Source organism: Bubalus kerabau, chromosome 19 (assembly GCF_029407905.1).
Source record: "Bubalus kerabau isolate K-KA32 ecotype Philippines breed swamp buffalo chromosome 19, PCC_UOA_SB_1v2, whole genome shotgun sequence".
NCBI lineage: Eukaryota > Metazoa > Chordata > Mammalia > Artiodactyla > Bovidae > Bubalus > Bubalus kerabau.
The window spans coordinates 57,792,963-57,810,318 of record NC_073642.1 but is presented as its reverse complement, the minus strand read 5'-3'; the positions used below and the strand labels follow the sequence as shown (position 1 = coordinate 57,810,318).

The following is a 17,356-nucleotide window of genomic DNA, read 5'->3' as shown; positions in this document are numbered from 1 at the left end:
CAGGCTGCTGGCCTCACCCAAAGGCACTGAGAGAGGAGACCTTTAAAGACAATTCTGCAGTTTTGACAGCTTACCATCCATTTTTAGAAAACACGATACGTGTTTTATGTCAGCGTGGGGATTCCTAGTCTCATAAACCTCAGTGGTGTTTTCTTTTTTAATTATCTGTGGAGGTGTGAGGAGAAAGTTAAAAATCTGAATGTGGCTTAGCTCATGGGTAGCTTTTTTTTTTTTTTCTTTCAATTGTGGAAAAATACATCTGACATAAAATTTTCTGTTTTAACTATTTTCCATTTTCAGGCTCACATTTCGGTGGCCATAATTACATCTCTAAGGTGGTGCAACCGTCGCCACTGTCTGTCTAGTCCTCAAATTGTTAGTATCTCAAACAGAACTCTGTTCTCATTCGTCAAGGAATCATTAATGACGCCCTCCCCCAGGCACTTGGTAATCAAGCTCTCATCTGCTGCCTGCCTCTAGGAATCTGAGTCTCCTCAGCACCTCACAGAAGTGGAGTGGCCCAGTATTTGTCCTTTAGTGACCTGACTCCTTTCACTCAGTGTCGCGCCCTCAAGGTTCCTCCACATCAGGCGTGAGTCATACTTTCCTTTTTATGACTGAATGCTACTCATCATGGGTAGTTCTGAGATGATTCTGACCGGGGGAAGCTTCCAGAGGGCCTCATGGGTGCACACCCCCCCCCCCCCCCCAGCGTCTGCACCTTTAGAACTGCCTGCGGTACCCTTTGCAGTTGTGCAAGGGTGACAGCCTCCAGAGGTGGCATTTTATGAGTCTGGAGAGATTGGAGCTGCCTGGCTCTTTTGAAAGAGTGGCATTAAATTATCAGGGGATTTATAGAGACAGCAAACAAGAGCAGTCACCCTGGGGCCAAGACTGTGGAACACGGTGGGAGAGAGGTCCTTGATTATTATTCAGGGAGCGGCCTCAGCCTCCCTCCACCAGCTGCCCGCCCTGACCCAAGTGTGGACGGTACCGTACAGCAGGGTCTGAATATCTCTCTCCCACCTTGGCTGCCCCAGCAGGGTGTCCCCTGGAGAAACAGGGTGGCCAAAAATGACCGAAAGGGCTGACCGAGGTTTTCTTCTGCCTCTGACGAAGGGCTGCAGCAGGGTGTGGAACCACGGGTGAGACAGCCCAGGAGAGGAGAAGGGCACTTACTTCATGATCAGGATGTAAAACACGTACAAGATGATGAGCACCAGGCCTTCCCACCTCAGAGAGAGAAAAGAGGCTGGTTAGAACCAGGGAAGCCCGAGGCTGGGGCTGGGCGTGCCCGGCACAGTGGGTGGGGCAGAGCGGGGTGTCCTGTCACCTTCCCTGACCCAGGACCCAGGCCGGTGGACCAGCAGCCCAGCCCCCATCTGTCCTGCCATCTGGCACTCGCTTGGTAACACAGAAGGCTGGGCTGGGGTCTTCTCAACTACAGGGGCTCTGCGGGACTCAGGAGGAGCTCCTCTAGCTACCTAGAAAAGAGAGGAACCACCTCATCCCAGGGCTTCCCTGGTAGCTCAGCTGGTAAAGAATCTGCCTGCAATGCAGGAGACCCCGGTTCGATTCCTGGGTCAGGAAGATCCTCTGGAAAAGGGATAGGCTACCCACTCCAGTATTCTTGGGCTTCCCTGGTGGCTCAGATGGTAAAGAATGCACCTGTAATGTGGGAGACATGGGTTCGATTCCTGAGTTGGGAAGATGCCCTAGAGAAGGGAAAGGCAACCCACTCCAGAATTCTTGCCTGGAGAATCCCTATGGGCAGAGGAGCCTGAAGGGCTACAGTCCATGGGGTCGCAAAGAGTCAGACACGACTGAGTGACTAAGCCCAGCACCTCATCCCAAGGAAGGGAGGGGAGTGGCCAGGAGTCATGCAGACTTGACCCTAAAGGGCCCTGTGGTCACGTGAGATTCTGGCCAGAGACCAGAGGAGCTGGGGGTACAGGTGGGAAGGTGCCCTAAGAACTGCCTGAAGAGAGGCCGGGCACAGTAGCCTCTTGGGTAGAACATGAGGTGGGGGCCGGTGGGGTGGGCGTCTTTCTGGGGTGCACTCTTCCTGTCGTCCTGCAGAAGCAGCATCCAGCTCCACACATGGTAGGGATTTCTGTAGCTCAGAACACAAGCCTCTGGGCAGTCCCATGGCTTAACTCGTTGGGTCATCTGAGGAATGTATCCTGAAGACCTACTAAGTGCCCAGCATGAGCTGCAGTCATTTTGGGGCGCTCTTCCTCTGCTGACAGAGCCCTGAGCCCAGCAGAGCGACAAAGGGGTTTGTCGATGATCTGACCAGCCCCTCAGAACTCTGTCTACAGGTGAGGAAGAGGAGACCCAGAAGAAAGAGACTTTCTGGCTCACAGGTGGGGTAGACCCAGAACCAGTATGCTCTGGTCCCAAAGCATGCAGCTGCTCACGTCAGGCCTCATGAATACATTCCCACAAATAATCACATACAGGATACAGATCTCAATCACTGTCAACGAAGAGAATGTTTTTATGGCTTGTGGAAGATATTGGGTTGGCCAAAAAGTTTGCTCGGGTTTTTACCATAACATATTATGGAAAATACGATGTGATGGTGAAGCTCCAATACTTTGGCCACCTGATGCGAAGAGCTAACTCATTGGAAAAGACGCTGATGCTGGGGAAAATTGAGGGCAAGAGGTGAAGGGGGCGACTGGATGAGATGGTTGGATGGCATCACTGACTCAATGGACATGAGTTTGAGAAAACTCAGGGAGATAGTGATGGACAGATAAGCCTGGAGTGCTATAGTCCATGGGGTTGCAAAGAGTCAGACATGACTTAGTGACTGAACAACAACAACAACATCATGGGGAAAATCTGAATGAACTCTTTGGCCAACCCAATACATTCATGCCTTAAAGGTTGGAGTGGAAATATCAACCTTCTCTTTAGAAGTTTGTGCCTTTTGTATCTTAATTAAGAAATCATTTCCAACCTCAGTGTCATAAAGATGAGTTCTATATTCTACCCTAAAACGCTTTAATTTTGCTTTTTGCAGCAAAATCTTGAATTCCTCTGGGATTTATTCTTATATAAGGTGTGAGGGATTCTACATGGATTCCTTGTTTTTGCAGCACCTGAGGCTGTCCCCCTCCCCATCCCCATCTCTCTGCCTTGTCATGATGCCCCAGCCCAGAACTGGTCCCATTACTGCATTCTCGGTTCCATATTCCACATTGGCCCATGTTTATTCCTGTGTAAAACATCATACTGTCTTCATTATTTTAGCTTTATGAAATATCTTGCTATCTGGCAGGGTGGGAATATTAAGGAAAACAATCTTTGTCACTTTGAAAGGATAGATAAAGGTATGACTGCTTAGAATGATACCCTTTTGGGGACGTCCCTGGTGGTCCAGTGGTTAAGAAGTCACCTTCCAATGCAGGGGATGTAGGTTCCATTCATTGTTGGGGAACTAAGATCCCACACGTCACAGACAATTCAGCCCATGCACCACAACTAGACAGCCCATGTACTCTGGGGCCACACCACAAGTAGAGAGAAGCCCGAGCACTGCAATGAATATTCTGTATACTGCAACTAAGACTCTATACAGTCAAGCATAAATAAATATTACAAAAGAATGATAGCCTTTTTTACTTTCACAAGTTCTTATGTTTGTAAAAATAATTTTTAAAAAGATTCAGTGAACCCAACAAAGAAGGATACTAATGAAAAATGAAAAGAAACAAATGTTTAAAACTTACCACACAATTTCTTCATCATATATGAACTGGGAAGGCAAAAGAAACAAGAGTGGGGGACAGATTTACTCCAAAAGAAGAACAAACACAGACCCCTAAGTACCGTGAAGTGATGCACACCAGCTTGCTCTGATTTTCACAGAAAGCTGGCACCTCTCTCTAGGTCTGGGTTTCTCAAATGTAGAAGTGACCCTTCCTTAGTGGAAACCTTGGTCTGCAGATGCTGCAGGGTGAGGCCTAGTGTGGGTCTCCAAAGAGAACTGGTCTGGCCTTCTGATAATCCAAGTAGCCATAGGGGCCCATCTGCAGGGGTCTGCCCTCATTAATGGAATAGGGTTGCTGAAATCAAGAATCTTAAAAACTGAAAAGGTATCTCTGTATGTATGTTTGTGCCTGCATATCTATCTATCTATCTATCCCTCTCTCCCTCCATCTTTGGTACTTCTGTGTGGGGTAGGATGGGGTAGGGTGGGGTGGGTGGGGAGGAAAGGGTGTCATTGTCTTAAAAATAAAGAATAAGCCCTTTGGAAGCTCTGAGGACAAAGGACCCACTTGTACCACTTGAAGGGAGGCCGAGGGTGATGGTGAGGTTGCCATAGCTTCATAAGAGGGCACTGACATTGCCCAACAACTCCACCCAGCATCCCCTATGTGGGATGCAGACAAATGATGCCTTTGTGGTCCTGGGAGGCATCCTGTAACTGCCCCGGCCAGGCCCAGTGCACACAGGAGGGGGCTATGCCCCACCAATCAGATCTTGGAGACATCGGGGTCCCTACACACGATGCCAGGACAGGCCACGGACTGCAGTCTGGATTTGGGCCCACTGCACCCTCTGCTGGTTGTCAGGTGGGCAGCACACACAGGATCTGCTTTGGGAAGCCACTCGGACTGGGTCATCCTGGCTGGGCACTGCTCTGAGGCTCCCCAGACTCAAGGCTCTGAGGAAGAGGCAGAGGGGAGCCTGATCACCATCTGGGGAACTTGGGGGACACGTATGGGGACAGTGTCAGTTTTTTATCACCCAGTGGAAGGCTACTGGCATTTAGAGGATGAAGACCAGGGACACCAGTCAGTCTCGAACATGTAAAATGTTTCTCCCAGAGGAGTTATCCATATTTGACACACATCTTATATGTCCTGCTAGATATTTAAGCCAGCAGCAAAAAAAATGACCTGAGCCTTGAACTTAACTTCATTTTATAAATTAAAGTATTTTTACACAGTTTTAATAAATACTTAATTTTCTAGTGAGTTAGCTATCACGCAAGTGGAGAGGGATGACTGTACTTGGCTCAGTTTAGGATTTTATCAGGAGTCATTCACAATTTCAGAAAATTCCATCATCAATGTCAACACCACTCACGGGGTGGCCAGTCCAGCATATCAGCCTGCACTGGCAGCCAGAGGGCCTGGAGACTTCCTGTGTGAGGGCAACAGATTACATCACTTAGCGTTCCAGCATCTTCCTGCCCAAACAGTTACACACTAGATGTATTCTTTTATTACACATTACTTTTGTCTTTTATGATATGCTTTTGGGCATTATGCTGATTTGGCAAAATCATATATAGGTAAATTGTTTTACCTCTAACTTTCATTTTTGGGAGTGTGGTGGGCAGTCTCTCAGATACCTGACATTCAAGCTCCCCTTGGCATGTGGCCTGATCTTAGGGATCTGCTCCTAACAGAATATGGCAAAAGTGAGGGTTGTCACGTCCGAGATTCGGTTACAAACAGACTGTGGCTTCCATCTCGGCACCTCCTCGCCCTTGCTGGGAGGGGAAGCAGTCCCCAGTGATGTGAGCTGTTCTATGGACAAGCCTGAGGCCTGCCCACCGCCTCATGAGGGATCTTGAAAGCAGATTGTTGCCCAGGGGAGCCTTGACATAACTGTATTCTGGCCGGTGAGTACACAGATGAGAGATCCTCAGCCAGAGGACTTGGCTAAGCCACTCCCGGATTTGATCCATAGAAAAAGGGGGCAATAAAAGTTTGCTGTCTTAAGCTGCTGAGTACTGAGGGAAATTTGTTACATGGCAACAGCTAACTAATACAAAGATCATGGTTATCAAATCCAGTTGGCTCTAGATGTCCTTAGGTGGAGAACTATTCTAGAACACATTTCATACTCTGAGATCTGGGCATGCCACATGCATCTGCCCTCTTGATGTGACCTGCCCTCATGCAGTCACTTGAAAGCGCCTTTTGGACGGAAACTGCTCCCCTGTGGGTGACACGGTCCTCGGCAGTAAACTGTGCCACGGGCTTCACTGCTGTGTCACTGTCACGTGGTATGTAGGATGTCACCCCAGCCCTCAGGGGTCCCTGTTTCAGGCCCTCTGCCTTTTCTGCCCACATCCTTGCTCCCAGCTGCCTACCCTGAGGGCTCCCAGCTGGTCTCTCTCTTCCCAGCTCTGCAGTGAGCTAGGAAACCAGAAACTCTGCTCCTTGGGAAACTGGCTCTAAGTGAGGATCTGAAGGCCTCTGATGAGCACATTCTTAAGCTTAACTGCATCAACCATATGATGCCTGCTTTAGCTTTTTCAAGGGCTTTCTGCCCTCAAGGTGGTACCTGGATGTGCTTGATAACCAAGGCATTGGGTATGAGGTTTTTGGGACAGGGAAGCACCGTGGAGGGGAATAGGTCAACTTGACCACAGTGAGTGGCCAGCACACCCCAGGGCGGGGCGCCGTGGGTTCTCTGGTCATAGTGCCAGGGACAGGACAGTGGGGCAGGGGAGGGCGCGTTAACTCACGGCAATGAGCACGATGACAGACAGGGTGTAGTACACGGAGTCTCGGCACACGGCCCACCACGTCAGACGGACCACCTGCCGAGCAAAGGGCCATTAGCGTCACCAGCTGGGGGGTGTCCCATTGCCCCCAGACCCCTGCAGCTGCAGACACATGCCCTTGGAGCTCATCTTAACTGTCCACCAGGACCACAGCGTGTCTGGCTGCTCCAGGCCACCTTGCTCTCTTGGTCATATTTGGGGACAGAAGGACAGCGTGTTCACATTCATAAGTAATGGCAAAGCTGCCCCCTGCTCCTTCACGGTGACCACATGGCACGTATCCCAGGAGAAGCCATGGCTGGGGGAGGCCAGAGACACTCACTCTTCTCTCAGCACTAGAACTTTCTGGGGGTGACTGGCTGCCTCCCTCTACCTCCCTGGCCAGAAAGAGCTTTCCATGAGCCCGACTCTCTGAGGTCAAGTCTAATGTCCCCCTATGGCTCCAAGGATCAGGAAGATGTGATAGGAAATCAACAAGCCAGCTTCATGCACCCATAGGGAGGCAGAAGACAGGCCCCAAGTAAGTCCAGAGTCTAGCTCATGGTCAGGGTTATAGGAAATGCTTCTTAAATATTTACTGCTGTCAAACAAACACCCCACAACCCACCCCGAGACCAGCCAAGGAGGCAGCTGACGCTCTTTCTGCTCTCAGACCCATGGGTGGAAGGAACACAGGACACCCCTGTTACACGCAAGGAAAGGGGCTTGGAGGGGACACCCCCACTCAAAGCCACAGGGAGTTACAGGCATGGCTAAGGATGGGCCTTGGGTCTCTCCCACGCTATCCCTATGTCATTTCATGAGAAGAGAGACACCACTGACCTGCCCTGCGAATAATCCACAAACTCCGATTATACACAGGATGTTGAACACAGCAGAGCCCACGATGGTTCCGACCCCAACATCTCCGTGGGTGATGAACACGCCTGGGAAGAAAGAGGCACAAACCTCATGTGCAAGCCCAGGCCTGCCCTTTCCTCAGACCCTGGCCGGTTCCGTGTCCCCCACCCCATGAATGGACAGGACTTGTTCTTACTACCAGGGAACACCCGAGATGCTGGTGAGAACGACAAAACCAGAGGTGGAAGAGTCCTTAGGGACCCGCTATACCAATCCTCCCATTTTTGGGAACAGCTTTATTGATAATTCACATGCTGTAAAATTCACCCATTTAAAATATCACTTTAGCATTTTCTGGTATAGTCAGAATTATACAATCATCACTGCAATCTAATTTTACAACGTTTTCATCACCTCAAAAAAACCCCCATACCTGTGAGTACTCTACTCCACTCCACACCCCAGGAGTGGAGTAATTCACTTTCTCTCCATGTCTCTCATTTTACAGATGAGAAAACTGACACTCAGAGCTGAAAAAACATGCCCACAAGAGTCTGGGCACCCAACCTGGGTTCTTCCTATATCCCATGTCTCAAGCTGATAGGATTTCTTACCAATAACAGAGGCAAAGAGCTCTGGTGTTGAGCTTCCTGCAGCCATGAAGGTGGCTCCAGCCACATCTTCGCTCAGATGGAGTTTCTGAAACAGAAGTGACCGCAGACCCTCAGGTTGTACTGCGGGTGCAGTAAGCGTGCCTACTGGACACTTATGGAGAGCGCGGGGCACAGCCCCGCAGCCAGAGCCAAGCTTCAGGGCTGGTGGCCTCTCTTTGCTCATCCCAAGCATATGCCCTCCTCCACTCTGCCTGATGTTTGCTCACCTCAGAGTCCCCTCTCCCCCTCCTCCATCTGTCAATTTTTGTTCATTGTCTGAATGCTTAAATAGTCTCTCTTTGATGAAGACTTTTCAAAAGGGCCACCACGAGTCATCCACTCCCCCAGGGAAGAGAAGCCGAAACATGACTCATGCAGTGAGGATCTGAGGTCCACGTGCATGTTTCCCCCAGTGGATGACAAGATGGGTCCTTTTCATCTTTGGATGCCTGGAACAGGAGCTGGGGATCATCAGGGAGCCCGTTAGTCTAGCTCCTGTCACTTCTGATGCTCACGCAGATCTTGGGTACCATGTGAACATCCATACATCAGGTTGTGGGATGTGGCAAACTCAGGTGCATAGCCTGGCCCCTGCATTGCAGAAGGCCTTCCCAATGGCAGGCTGGACACCTGGCTGCCCACTGGAATAGACCTCACCTCCTGTCCCGAGAGTTGAGTTGGTCCTGGGTAATAATTTCACTGGGGGAGCATTTTCTTCTGCCAAGCCCTCGGACAGGGCTAGAACTATCTAGGCCCACTCTGCTTGGTGAGACCACGTTCTGGACACAGAGGCCCATCCTCTGATCTGGAATTTGGGGCTGGGGGCTTTGGGTACTTGGGAAAACCATGGAAATTCTGGGTCCCCCTGAATGCCAACTTAAAGGTGCCCGGCTATGGTCCTTAGAAGGGCTCTGGGAATACTGGCTCAGAGCAAGACTTGGTCTCCTCCAGCCCCCACCTCCCAAAGCATTTCTGGGGAGCCTGGGTTCTGAAGCCACTGAGGAATCCATTCCCTGGGCCAGTACAACCTCCTCAGTAAGCTTGCTACGGAAGGAGTCCTCAGAGGGGTTGGAGCTGTGGGTTTGGTGGAAAATGGGATGGGGGCATAGCATTGACCCCCCCCATGCAGAAGCCCACCCATCCTAGCCCTGCCAAAGAGAAGGTGTCACAGAGGTTCGGCCATCAAAGCACCTATGATAGATTTTAGCAGAATCCAAACCATGCTATATGCTGTCCTGCCTCCTTCCTGCCTCTGCCTGGGTCACTCCTTCCCTCTGGAATGACCTCCTTCCACTCAGCTGGTGGAACTTCTCACTTTCCAAAGCCTGGGCCAAATGCTACCTCCTCCATGAAGCTTTCCTCGGTTTCTCCCCAGAGATGCTCCCTCCCTCCTTCTGAATCCTCAGTACTTTTGATGGCTCTCACTAGGTCCCTTCCATCAGTCTTCCTATTAAGCCAGGACCATCACCCTTGCTCACCTCTGTGTTTTTAGGGAGATGGGTAACCTTGTCTAGCATCTCCACTGAATGTGGTCCTGGGTCTATGGGCTTCTGTCACCCCAAAGCGGGCAGGGGACCCAATCTTGTGGCTGCGACCCACAATATATTCTGGGGTGTATATTCTGGAAAGACCAGTTGACTGTTTTTCCTGAGGGTCTCCTCTGAAGAAGTGATAGCCCACCACCCCAGGGCTGCCTCTAGGTTGAACATTCAACCCTGACATCCCAGCAGCCATTTCCTGATTCTGTTCCTCCTCTGGCTCAGTTCTCTCACTGACAGGTGTCTTGGAGAAGAGCATATGGTTTGATCTGAGTGGGGTGAGAGGTCAAGTGTGGAGCAAGGGGAAGGCAGGGCCTTTGCACACTTTTGCCAGGTCACTCACCACTTAGTGAACTAGGTCAAAAGCAGCCAGTCCTCCTGGAGCTCAAGTAATGGGGATGTGCCCTCCCCTAACAATCCATGTCCAACCTGCAAATGTCCCAATGACAGTATGGCTTCAAATAGCTGGGAGACTTCAAGTGGATAAAGTGCAGTGACACCCAGATCAGTCTGTACTTGTGCACGTGTGTTAAGTTGCTTCAGTCTTGCCCGACTGTGTGTGACCCTGTGGACTGAAGCCTGCCAAGTTCCTCTGCCCATGGGATTCTCCAGGCAAGGATACTGGAGTGGGTTGCCGTGCCCTCTCTCCAGGGGATCTTCCGAGCCCAGGGATTGAACCCACATCTCTTGTGTCTCCTGCATTGGCAGGCAGGTTCTTTACCACTAGCGCCACCTGGGAAGCCCCCAGTCTGAACACAGCAGATGCTAAAAACAGAGACAGTTTTCCTTCCTTGGCTAGAAGCTGAGGGAGGAGGGGGCAGGACTGGGAAAACTTAATAAAAGAATTAAAAGGAGACAATGTCAGGCTGCAAAGGTTAGGACCAAAGGCATTCCCTGCCATTGCAGCTCAGCATCTTCCCTGGGGACACAGAGCCCCACCTGGTACCTGTCACTTGCAGCTGGTTTTGGCAAATGCTCCCTAATTAACCAGCTTTGGCTTGACTACCAGCACGTGCTATGAAGCCAGAGGTCCTGGGTAATCATTTCACTGGGGGAGCATTTTCTTCTGCTAAGCTCTGGGGGAAGACACCACCCCCTAATTGTAATCTGGAACTTCAGAGCGAGGCTTTGCACTAGCCATGCCAAGTACTTGGCCTGACAACCTTCATTGCCAGAGTGTTCCCCACTTCTTGGCCTGGTACTGATATGCCAAGTGTCAGTCACCCCCAGCCCCCGACCCAGGCTTTGCCAAAGGTCCTAAGTCCTTCCCACGCACCTCGCAGATCTTCTCTAGAGACGGAACAAAGAAGTCATCACACACTATGGCCAAGGCGTAGAACATGTACAGAGCCTGCAAAGGAAACAGGGGGACAGCATCAGCCAGGACTCCCGCCAGCAGTGGGCATGGCCAGGAATCCATCGCGCTCCAAACCAGCCTGCTTGGGTTAGGAAAACTCCAGCACCACTGGGGTGTGCTTCTCCTCAATCCCCTCACTGGCAGATGGGACCCAGACAGGAGAAATAACCCGTTGAGCATCAGAGGGGACTAAAAGTCAGTCCACAGAGTCCTGTGTCCCTTCCTCTCTTCTTAAACAAGCAACCCTCTCTCTCCAACACACAAGTAGGCCCTCGACAGGCAAGATCCAAACCTCAAGGGCTGAGAAGGAAAGCATTTAAAACCATCACCTTAAGAGTTTAAAATAATCATCATCCTGATTTCCCCTCTTTGAGTTTTAGCAAAGGCATCATTTCCTGTCACCAACTGCCCACCTCCTGTCAAAACAGACAACTTGAGACCCAGCATTTCCTGGGATGCTGCTTGATGTTGGTCCAGGTTAAAATACATGAGCCACTGAACATTGGGAGGTTCATGGGACAGAATCCAGATTCTAGGGCTAATCCTGGGAATTTTTTGCCTTGTGATTTTGGGTAAGTCATGTCTCCAAGTCTCATTTTCTTCTGTTTGATGACAGAGCAACAACAGATCAGTAGTTTTTAGATGATGTTATCTGCAGAACTCCTCTCTGACCTGTCCACCCAAATGACTTTACTGAGCTCATCTTATATGCCAGGTACTATTCTAGCCATGAGGGATAAGGTGAAAAGGATGCCAGGAAAAGCCTCTGCCTCTTTGTGGGGGACAAATAGGCAAATAAAGTATCTATAATGGCTAGGAAGCAGCATGTGAAAAGGTCCTGAGGCAGGAGTGTGTTCGATGCATTTGAAAAACAGCAAGGACATTCGTGCAGGCAGAACAGATTGAAAGTAAAGTGGAAAACGACTAAGGTGAGGTTGGAGGGAGCGGCAAGGACCAGAATCTGTGGAAAGGAGATGGGATTTTATGCTGAGCACTGGAGGAAGCCATTTTTTCCTTCAGAGAAAACGCGAGATGAATGCCCTATTCACAAAAGAGGGAAAGGCTGGGCTGCTTCAGCTAAAATGGTGTGATATTCCAACAACTTTATAATTAATTGCATGCATGCAGGCATGCTCAGTCGGTCAGTTGTGTCTGACTCTTTGCGACCCCATAGACTGTAGCCCTCCAGGCTCCTCTGTCCATGGAATTTTCCAAGCAAAAATACTAGAGTAGGTTTCCATTCCCTACTCCAGGGGATCTTCCCGACCCAAGGGTCGAATCCATGTCTCTTGTGCCTCCTGCATCGGCAGGTGAATTCTTTACCCACCGAGCTGTCAGGGAAGCCCACCAATAAAGTGGGAGATCTATTCAACTGTGACCACAGCATCCAAGGCAAATGTGTGCTGGAGTCCAGGTGTGGCTATCCCTGAATTTGACTCATTATCATTTGGGGGGAAGCAAAAAGAAACAAATACCGGGGGTATGGGGAATGTGGAGAGAGAGAGAGAGACAGGAGACACTGCTACAAATCTCAGGATCCCAACCTAAATTCATACCCTCAGAAATTTGCCCCTACAGCATTTCCCAGGCAAAGAGCCTCTGGTTCCCCTGACGTCTCAGAAACACTGGAGAGAAAAGGGGGCCAAGATGGCACCCCTATTTCCTTCACTTGGGCGGGAAGTTCTGAGAAGCTTCTTAGTGCTACAGACAAAACCTGGCTCCAAAGCTCAAGTTTTTTCTCGCTCTAAAGAAGGGCTCAGCAAAGTTTTTCTTAAAGTGTCTGATGAGTCTTTACAGGCCATACAGCCTGTCATAACTCTTCTGCTGTAGAAGAAGAGCAGCCATGGACATGAGGGTGGTTGCCTACCAATAAAACTTTATTTATAAACACAGGAAGTGGGCTGGAGTTTGTTTTCCAGATGTAGTTGGGTAGTGCATGCTCTAAAAGGGTTCCTGCAAAATTCCCGAGGACCTCTCAAGCTCAGAAAAAAAGGCTTTGACAAGACATTGGTGAGGCAGAGGGACAGATTGTGGGACTAACTGGTCAAATCCACATCCCCTCAGTGAATGGGGAGGGCAGGGGAAAGCCAGAGAAACTAGAAAGATAATAACTCCCTTTGAGAAATAATACACAAGACTGTCACTTGAAATTTGCCTACAATCTTCATTTTCATTAATGGTTTATCCCGTTAATTAAAACTTCACTCACCCCTTATTCTCAGGTGGCTACTATCTATGTGAGAATCCCAGCTTTCCCTTGCTTAATTATCTCTTGCAAAGATGAATACTTGGTTGAGTTTAAATATAGAAGCAGATGGTGCTGAGCGGTCAGGGAACCACATCAGGAGGAACATTTGCTGTGGTAGATCCAAAGTAGAAAATTAAACCCTAAGCGCTTTCATTTCCCTGCATCAGATGACGAGGCCGGCAAACTTTTTCTACAAAGAGACAGACAGAAGATCTTTTTCGGCTTTGTGGACCCCAGAGTCTTTGTCACAACTACTCAGGTCGGCCAGTGAAGCAGAAAAGCAGCCACAGATGATATACAAATGAATGAGAATGGCTGTGTTCCAATAAAACTTCATTTATAAGTATGGACAATGGCTGTGGGCTGTAGTTCGCATGCAGAGAAGAGCAATTATTACCTATCATTTAGGTTTGAGCCCACTATGCCTTTTTGAACCGCTACTCAAACTCTGCCGCTGCTCACCAGGCTCATTTAATACCGAGGAATTTTGAGAAGAAGGGCACCAAAGTCTCAAACCGCAGTTATGTCAGGATGGTAGAACATGGTGGGGGGGAGTCCTGGAGAGCATTATCCCATTCCCTGCTATGTCTGAAGGATGTGACCCATGTTCGCTTGTATTTACACATCTGGGAAAGAGATGCCATCACTCCCGTTTTATAAAAAGCAGAAAAGGAGGCACAAGAAGACGTGAATCTTTGTCCTGGCTCTGGGGCCATTCACTGTGCGACACTGAGCAAGTCACTTCACATCCTTAACACTTCATTTCTTTGCGGTTAAAACACGTCCAGGACCTGTTCTCAGAGGGCTCTTATAAGAACACGGTGAGATCTCTGACACCTTGTGCTCTGCAGACAGGCTTCCCCTGCCGGAAACTGAGGGATGTCCCACCCCAAGAGGGCCACTTACACCAAGAATATGCAGCAGGACGGCCCCATGCTGTCGCTCGTTGTTGGAGAACAGGTCTGTGGGGAACTCGTGAATCGCTGGAAGACAAGAGGACAGGGTAAGGTGTTAGTTATCACGGAGTGTCCCTAGGGCTTGGCCATGGAACTGTGGAGGCCCCTGGTGTTGGACCTGGGGAGAGGCTGGCTATTTCTCCTCTGTGGCAGATCTGAGCTCTTAGGAAAACATTGCTGGATATAGATTATCCAGATATTCTAGTACCTTAGAGTTGACCATGGTTTGTATATCCCTTGCAATTAAAAAAAGAGAGCATGAAACACATCACAACCACTAGGATGGCTATAAACAAAAAGACAGATAAAAACTAGTGTTGGCAAGGAGGCTGGAACCCTCATACATTACTAGTAGGGATGGAAAACAGTGCAGTCTCTTTGGAAAACAGTCTAGCAGTTCCTAAAAAGATTAAACAGAGAGTTTGACCCGCAATTTTACTCCCAAGTATCTTCCCAGGGGAAATGGAAAACATACGTTCACACAAAACCTGTACATGAATGTTCATAGTGGTATTATTCATAATAACCAAAATGCAGAAACAACCCAAACATCTACCAACTGATGAGAGGATAAAGCGTGATACATCCATACAAATGGAATAGTATTTGGTGATAAAAAGAAGTACTGATACATGTTACAACATGGAGGATGCTTGAAAACATTTTGCTAAGTGAAAGAATTGTAAGAAGTCAGTCACAAGACTACTTATTATATGATTCCATTAATATAAAATGTCCAGAAGAGGCCAATCTATAAAGATGGAGATAGATTAATGGTTGTCCAAGGCTGGAGGGTATGGTGTTTGGGGGATGACAGCTAAGAGATACTGCGTTTCTTTCTGGGGTGATGTTTGCAGTGATGCTTGCCCAATTCTAAATATGAAGAGCCACTGAATTCTGTGTTTTAAACAGATGACCTACATAGTATGTGAATTATATCTCAATAAAGTTGTGACCCCAGGTGGTATTAGTGGTAAAGAACCCTCCTGCCAATGCAGGAGACTGAAGAAACTCGGGTTCAATCCCTGGGTCCGGAAGATCCCCTGGAGGAAATGGCAACCTATTCAATATTCTCGCCTGGAGAATCCCATGGATGGAGGAGCCTGGCAGGTTACAGTCCATGGGGTCGCAAAGAGTTGGCCACAAAAGCGACTTGGCACAAAGTTGTTACCAAAAAAAGCATTAAAAAATCGAAAGATGCCAAAGAGGAAAATCAGGGGATGGTTCCTCATTCTGTCAAAGAATTCTGATCACATTCTTACCAGAGAGCTTTCCAACTGGCTTCAACGCACACTCAGATCTGTTACGAACACAATCCCCACCAAGAGTCTTGCTGAGGCTGGAGACAGTTGTCTTGCTCTGAGCGGGCTGTGAGTTCACATGGCCAAGTTCAGGTCTTAGCTCTAATATTTACAGGCTGGGTCAACAGGGATACGTTCCTTAACTTCCTTGTGCCTCAGTTTCTTCATTGGTAAAATGGTGAGATTAACTTTAATCACATGCCTTAAAGTGTTTCAAGCTCATGGCGAGCTTCAAACCAGCACCCTCATCCCAGGATTCTAGAATTCTCTTCCCTCACCACTGTCAAGTCAGAGCTGAGAAGCAGCTCCAGGAAGAGAGGTTGGAGTCGCTTCAGAGCTCAGGGACAGATGGCCTCTTTACAAAGACCTTCCGCTCTGGACCCGCCAGCCCTTTCTCCCACCTTCTCCTCCCACCCACAACACATCTGTCACTCCTGGTGGGGAAGTGGAGATCCCAGAGAGGTCAAGTGATGTTGTCAGGGATGGGGATGGCACTGTGGGCACCAGGAAAATCTGTCCTCTGCTGAGCACTCATTCAGCAGAACCACACAGAGCAGGGAAAATGGTCCATGGGAGGCGAGGCTCCAGGTAAGCCCTGGAAGGGGAGCTGAAGCCAAGCTGGAACAAGGGAGGAGGCAGGGCTAGGACCACCCTTGTCTCCTGACCTCTCAGGTCCACCCCAGTGCCAGGTACGCTTCCACCAGTATATGCAGCATCTCAGGTCACTGAGCACCATGTCATGCACCTATCTTTGGCCCCAAGAATGCCCCTGTGGGGTGGGTACCATGTGCTCTGGGCTCACGGCATTCTGGACTGTGGGGGGAGCCCCGTGAGGCAGGGAGCCCTCTGCTTTGGGAATCAAACACTCAGGAAGCAGGTTCTGTCTCTGACGTGCCCAAGTAGTCTGAACAACTCATTTGCTTCTTGGCCTCAAAATGCTCACCTGCAATGGAGGAATAACTGTTTCTCATCATCCAGTCAATCCTAAAGGAAATCAACCCTGAATATTCATTGGAAGGACTGATGCTGAAGCTAAAGTTCCAATACTTTGGCCACCTGATGCAAAGAGTTGACTTGTTGGAAAAGACCCTGATGCTGGGAAAGATTGAAGGCAGGAGGAGAAGAGGGCGGCAGAGAATGAGATGGTTGGATGGCATCACCGACTCAATGGACATGAGTTTGAGCAAGCTCCGGGAGATAGTGAAAGACAGGGAAGCCTGGTGTGCTTCAGTCTATGGGATCACAAAGAATTGGACATGACTTAGCGACTGAAAAACAACCGCCCCCAATGGGTGACCAATAGGTAAGTATCCTTCAATGTCATTTCTGCAGGTTCTCCATCAGACACTGCCACATCCCCATATCCTCATCACTGGTCCTCATCGAATACTGGAAGCTTCGGGAAGGCATTGATCCACACTGTCATGGCACACAGTAGGTTCTCAATAGACCTTAACAGTCAATTGAAAATGCTAAAATATTTGGTTGGCCAAAAAGTTCGTTCAGGTGTTTCCATACCATGTTTCTGGTATGTTTGGGTTTCTGGAAAAACCCAAATGAACTTTTTGGCCAACCCTATATTAACAAAAAGGGCTTCCCTCAAAGCTCAGTTGGTAAAGAATTCACCTGTAATGCAGAAGACCCCGGTTCAATTCCTGGGTTGGGAAGATCCGCTGGAGAAGGAATAGGCTACCCATTCCAGTACTTTGGCCACCTCATGCGAAGAGTTGACTCATTGGAAAAGACTCTGATGCTGGGAGGGATTGGGGGCAGGAGGAGAAGGGGACGACAGAGGATGAGATGGCTGGATGGCATCACTGACTCAATGGATGTGAGTCTGAGTGAACTCTGGGAGTTGGTGAGGGACAGGGAGGCCTGGCGTGCTGTGATTCATGGGGTCGCAAAGAGTCGGACACGACTGAGCGACT

At 49.2% G+C, this 17,356-nt stretch overlaps 1 protein-coding gene across 2 annotated transcripts in view; it reads right to left on the bottom strand.

The window, feature by feature from the left end:
- The window catches only part of SLC24A4 (solute carrier family 24 member 4), a 194,242-nt gene that overhangs the window by 50,825 nt on the left and 126,061 nt on the right, over positions 1-17,356 (bottom strand). For both annotated transcript variants that reach the window (XM_055555672.1, XM_055555673.1), the window contains exons 3-9: positions 14,078-14,154; positions 10,843-10,917; positions 7,990-8,074; positions 7,358-7,461; positions 6,497-6,571; positions 3,741-3,766; positions 1,180-1,233 (exon numbers count right to left, since the gene is read on the bottom strand). In XM_055555672.1, the coding sequence (XP_055411647.1) occupies positions 1,180-1,233; positions 3,741-3,766; positions 6,497-6,571; positions 7,358-7,461; positions 7,990-8,074; positions 10,843-10,917; positions 14,078-14,154 (496 nt within the window). The remainder of the gene's footprint in view (positions 1-1,179; positions 1,234-3,740; positions 3,767-6,496; positions 6,572-7,357; positions 7,462-7,989; positions 8,075-10,842; positions 10,918-14,077; positions 14,155-17,356) is intronic.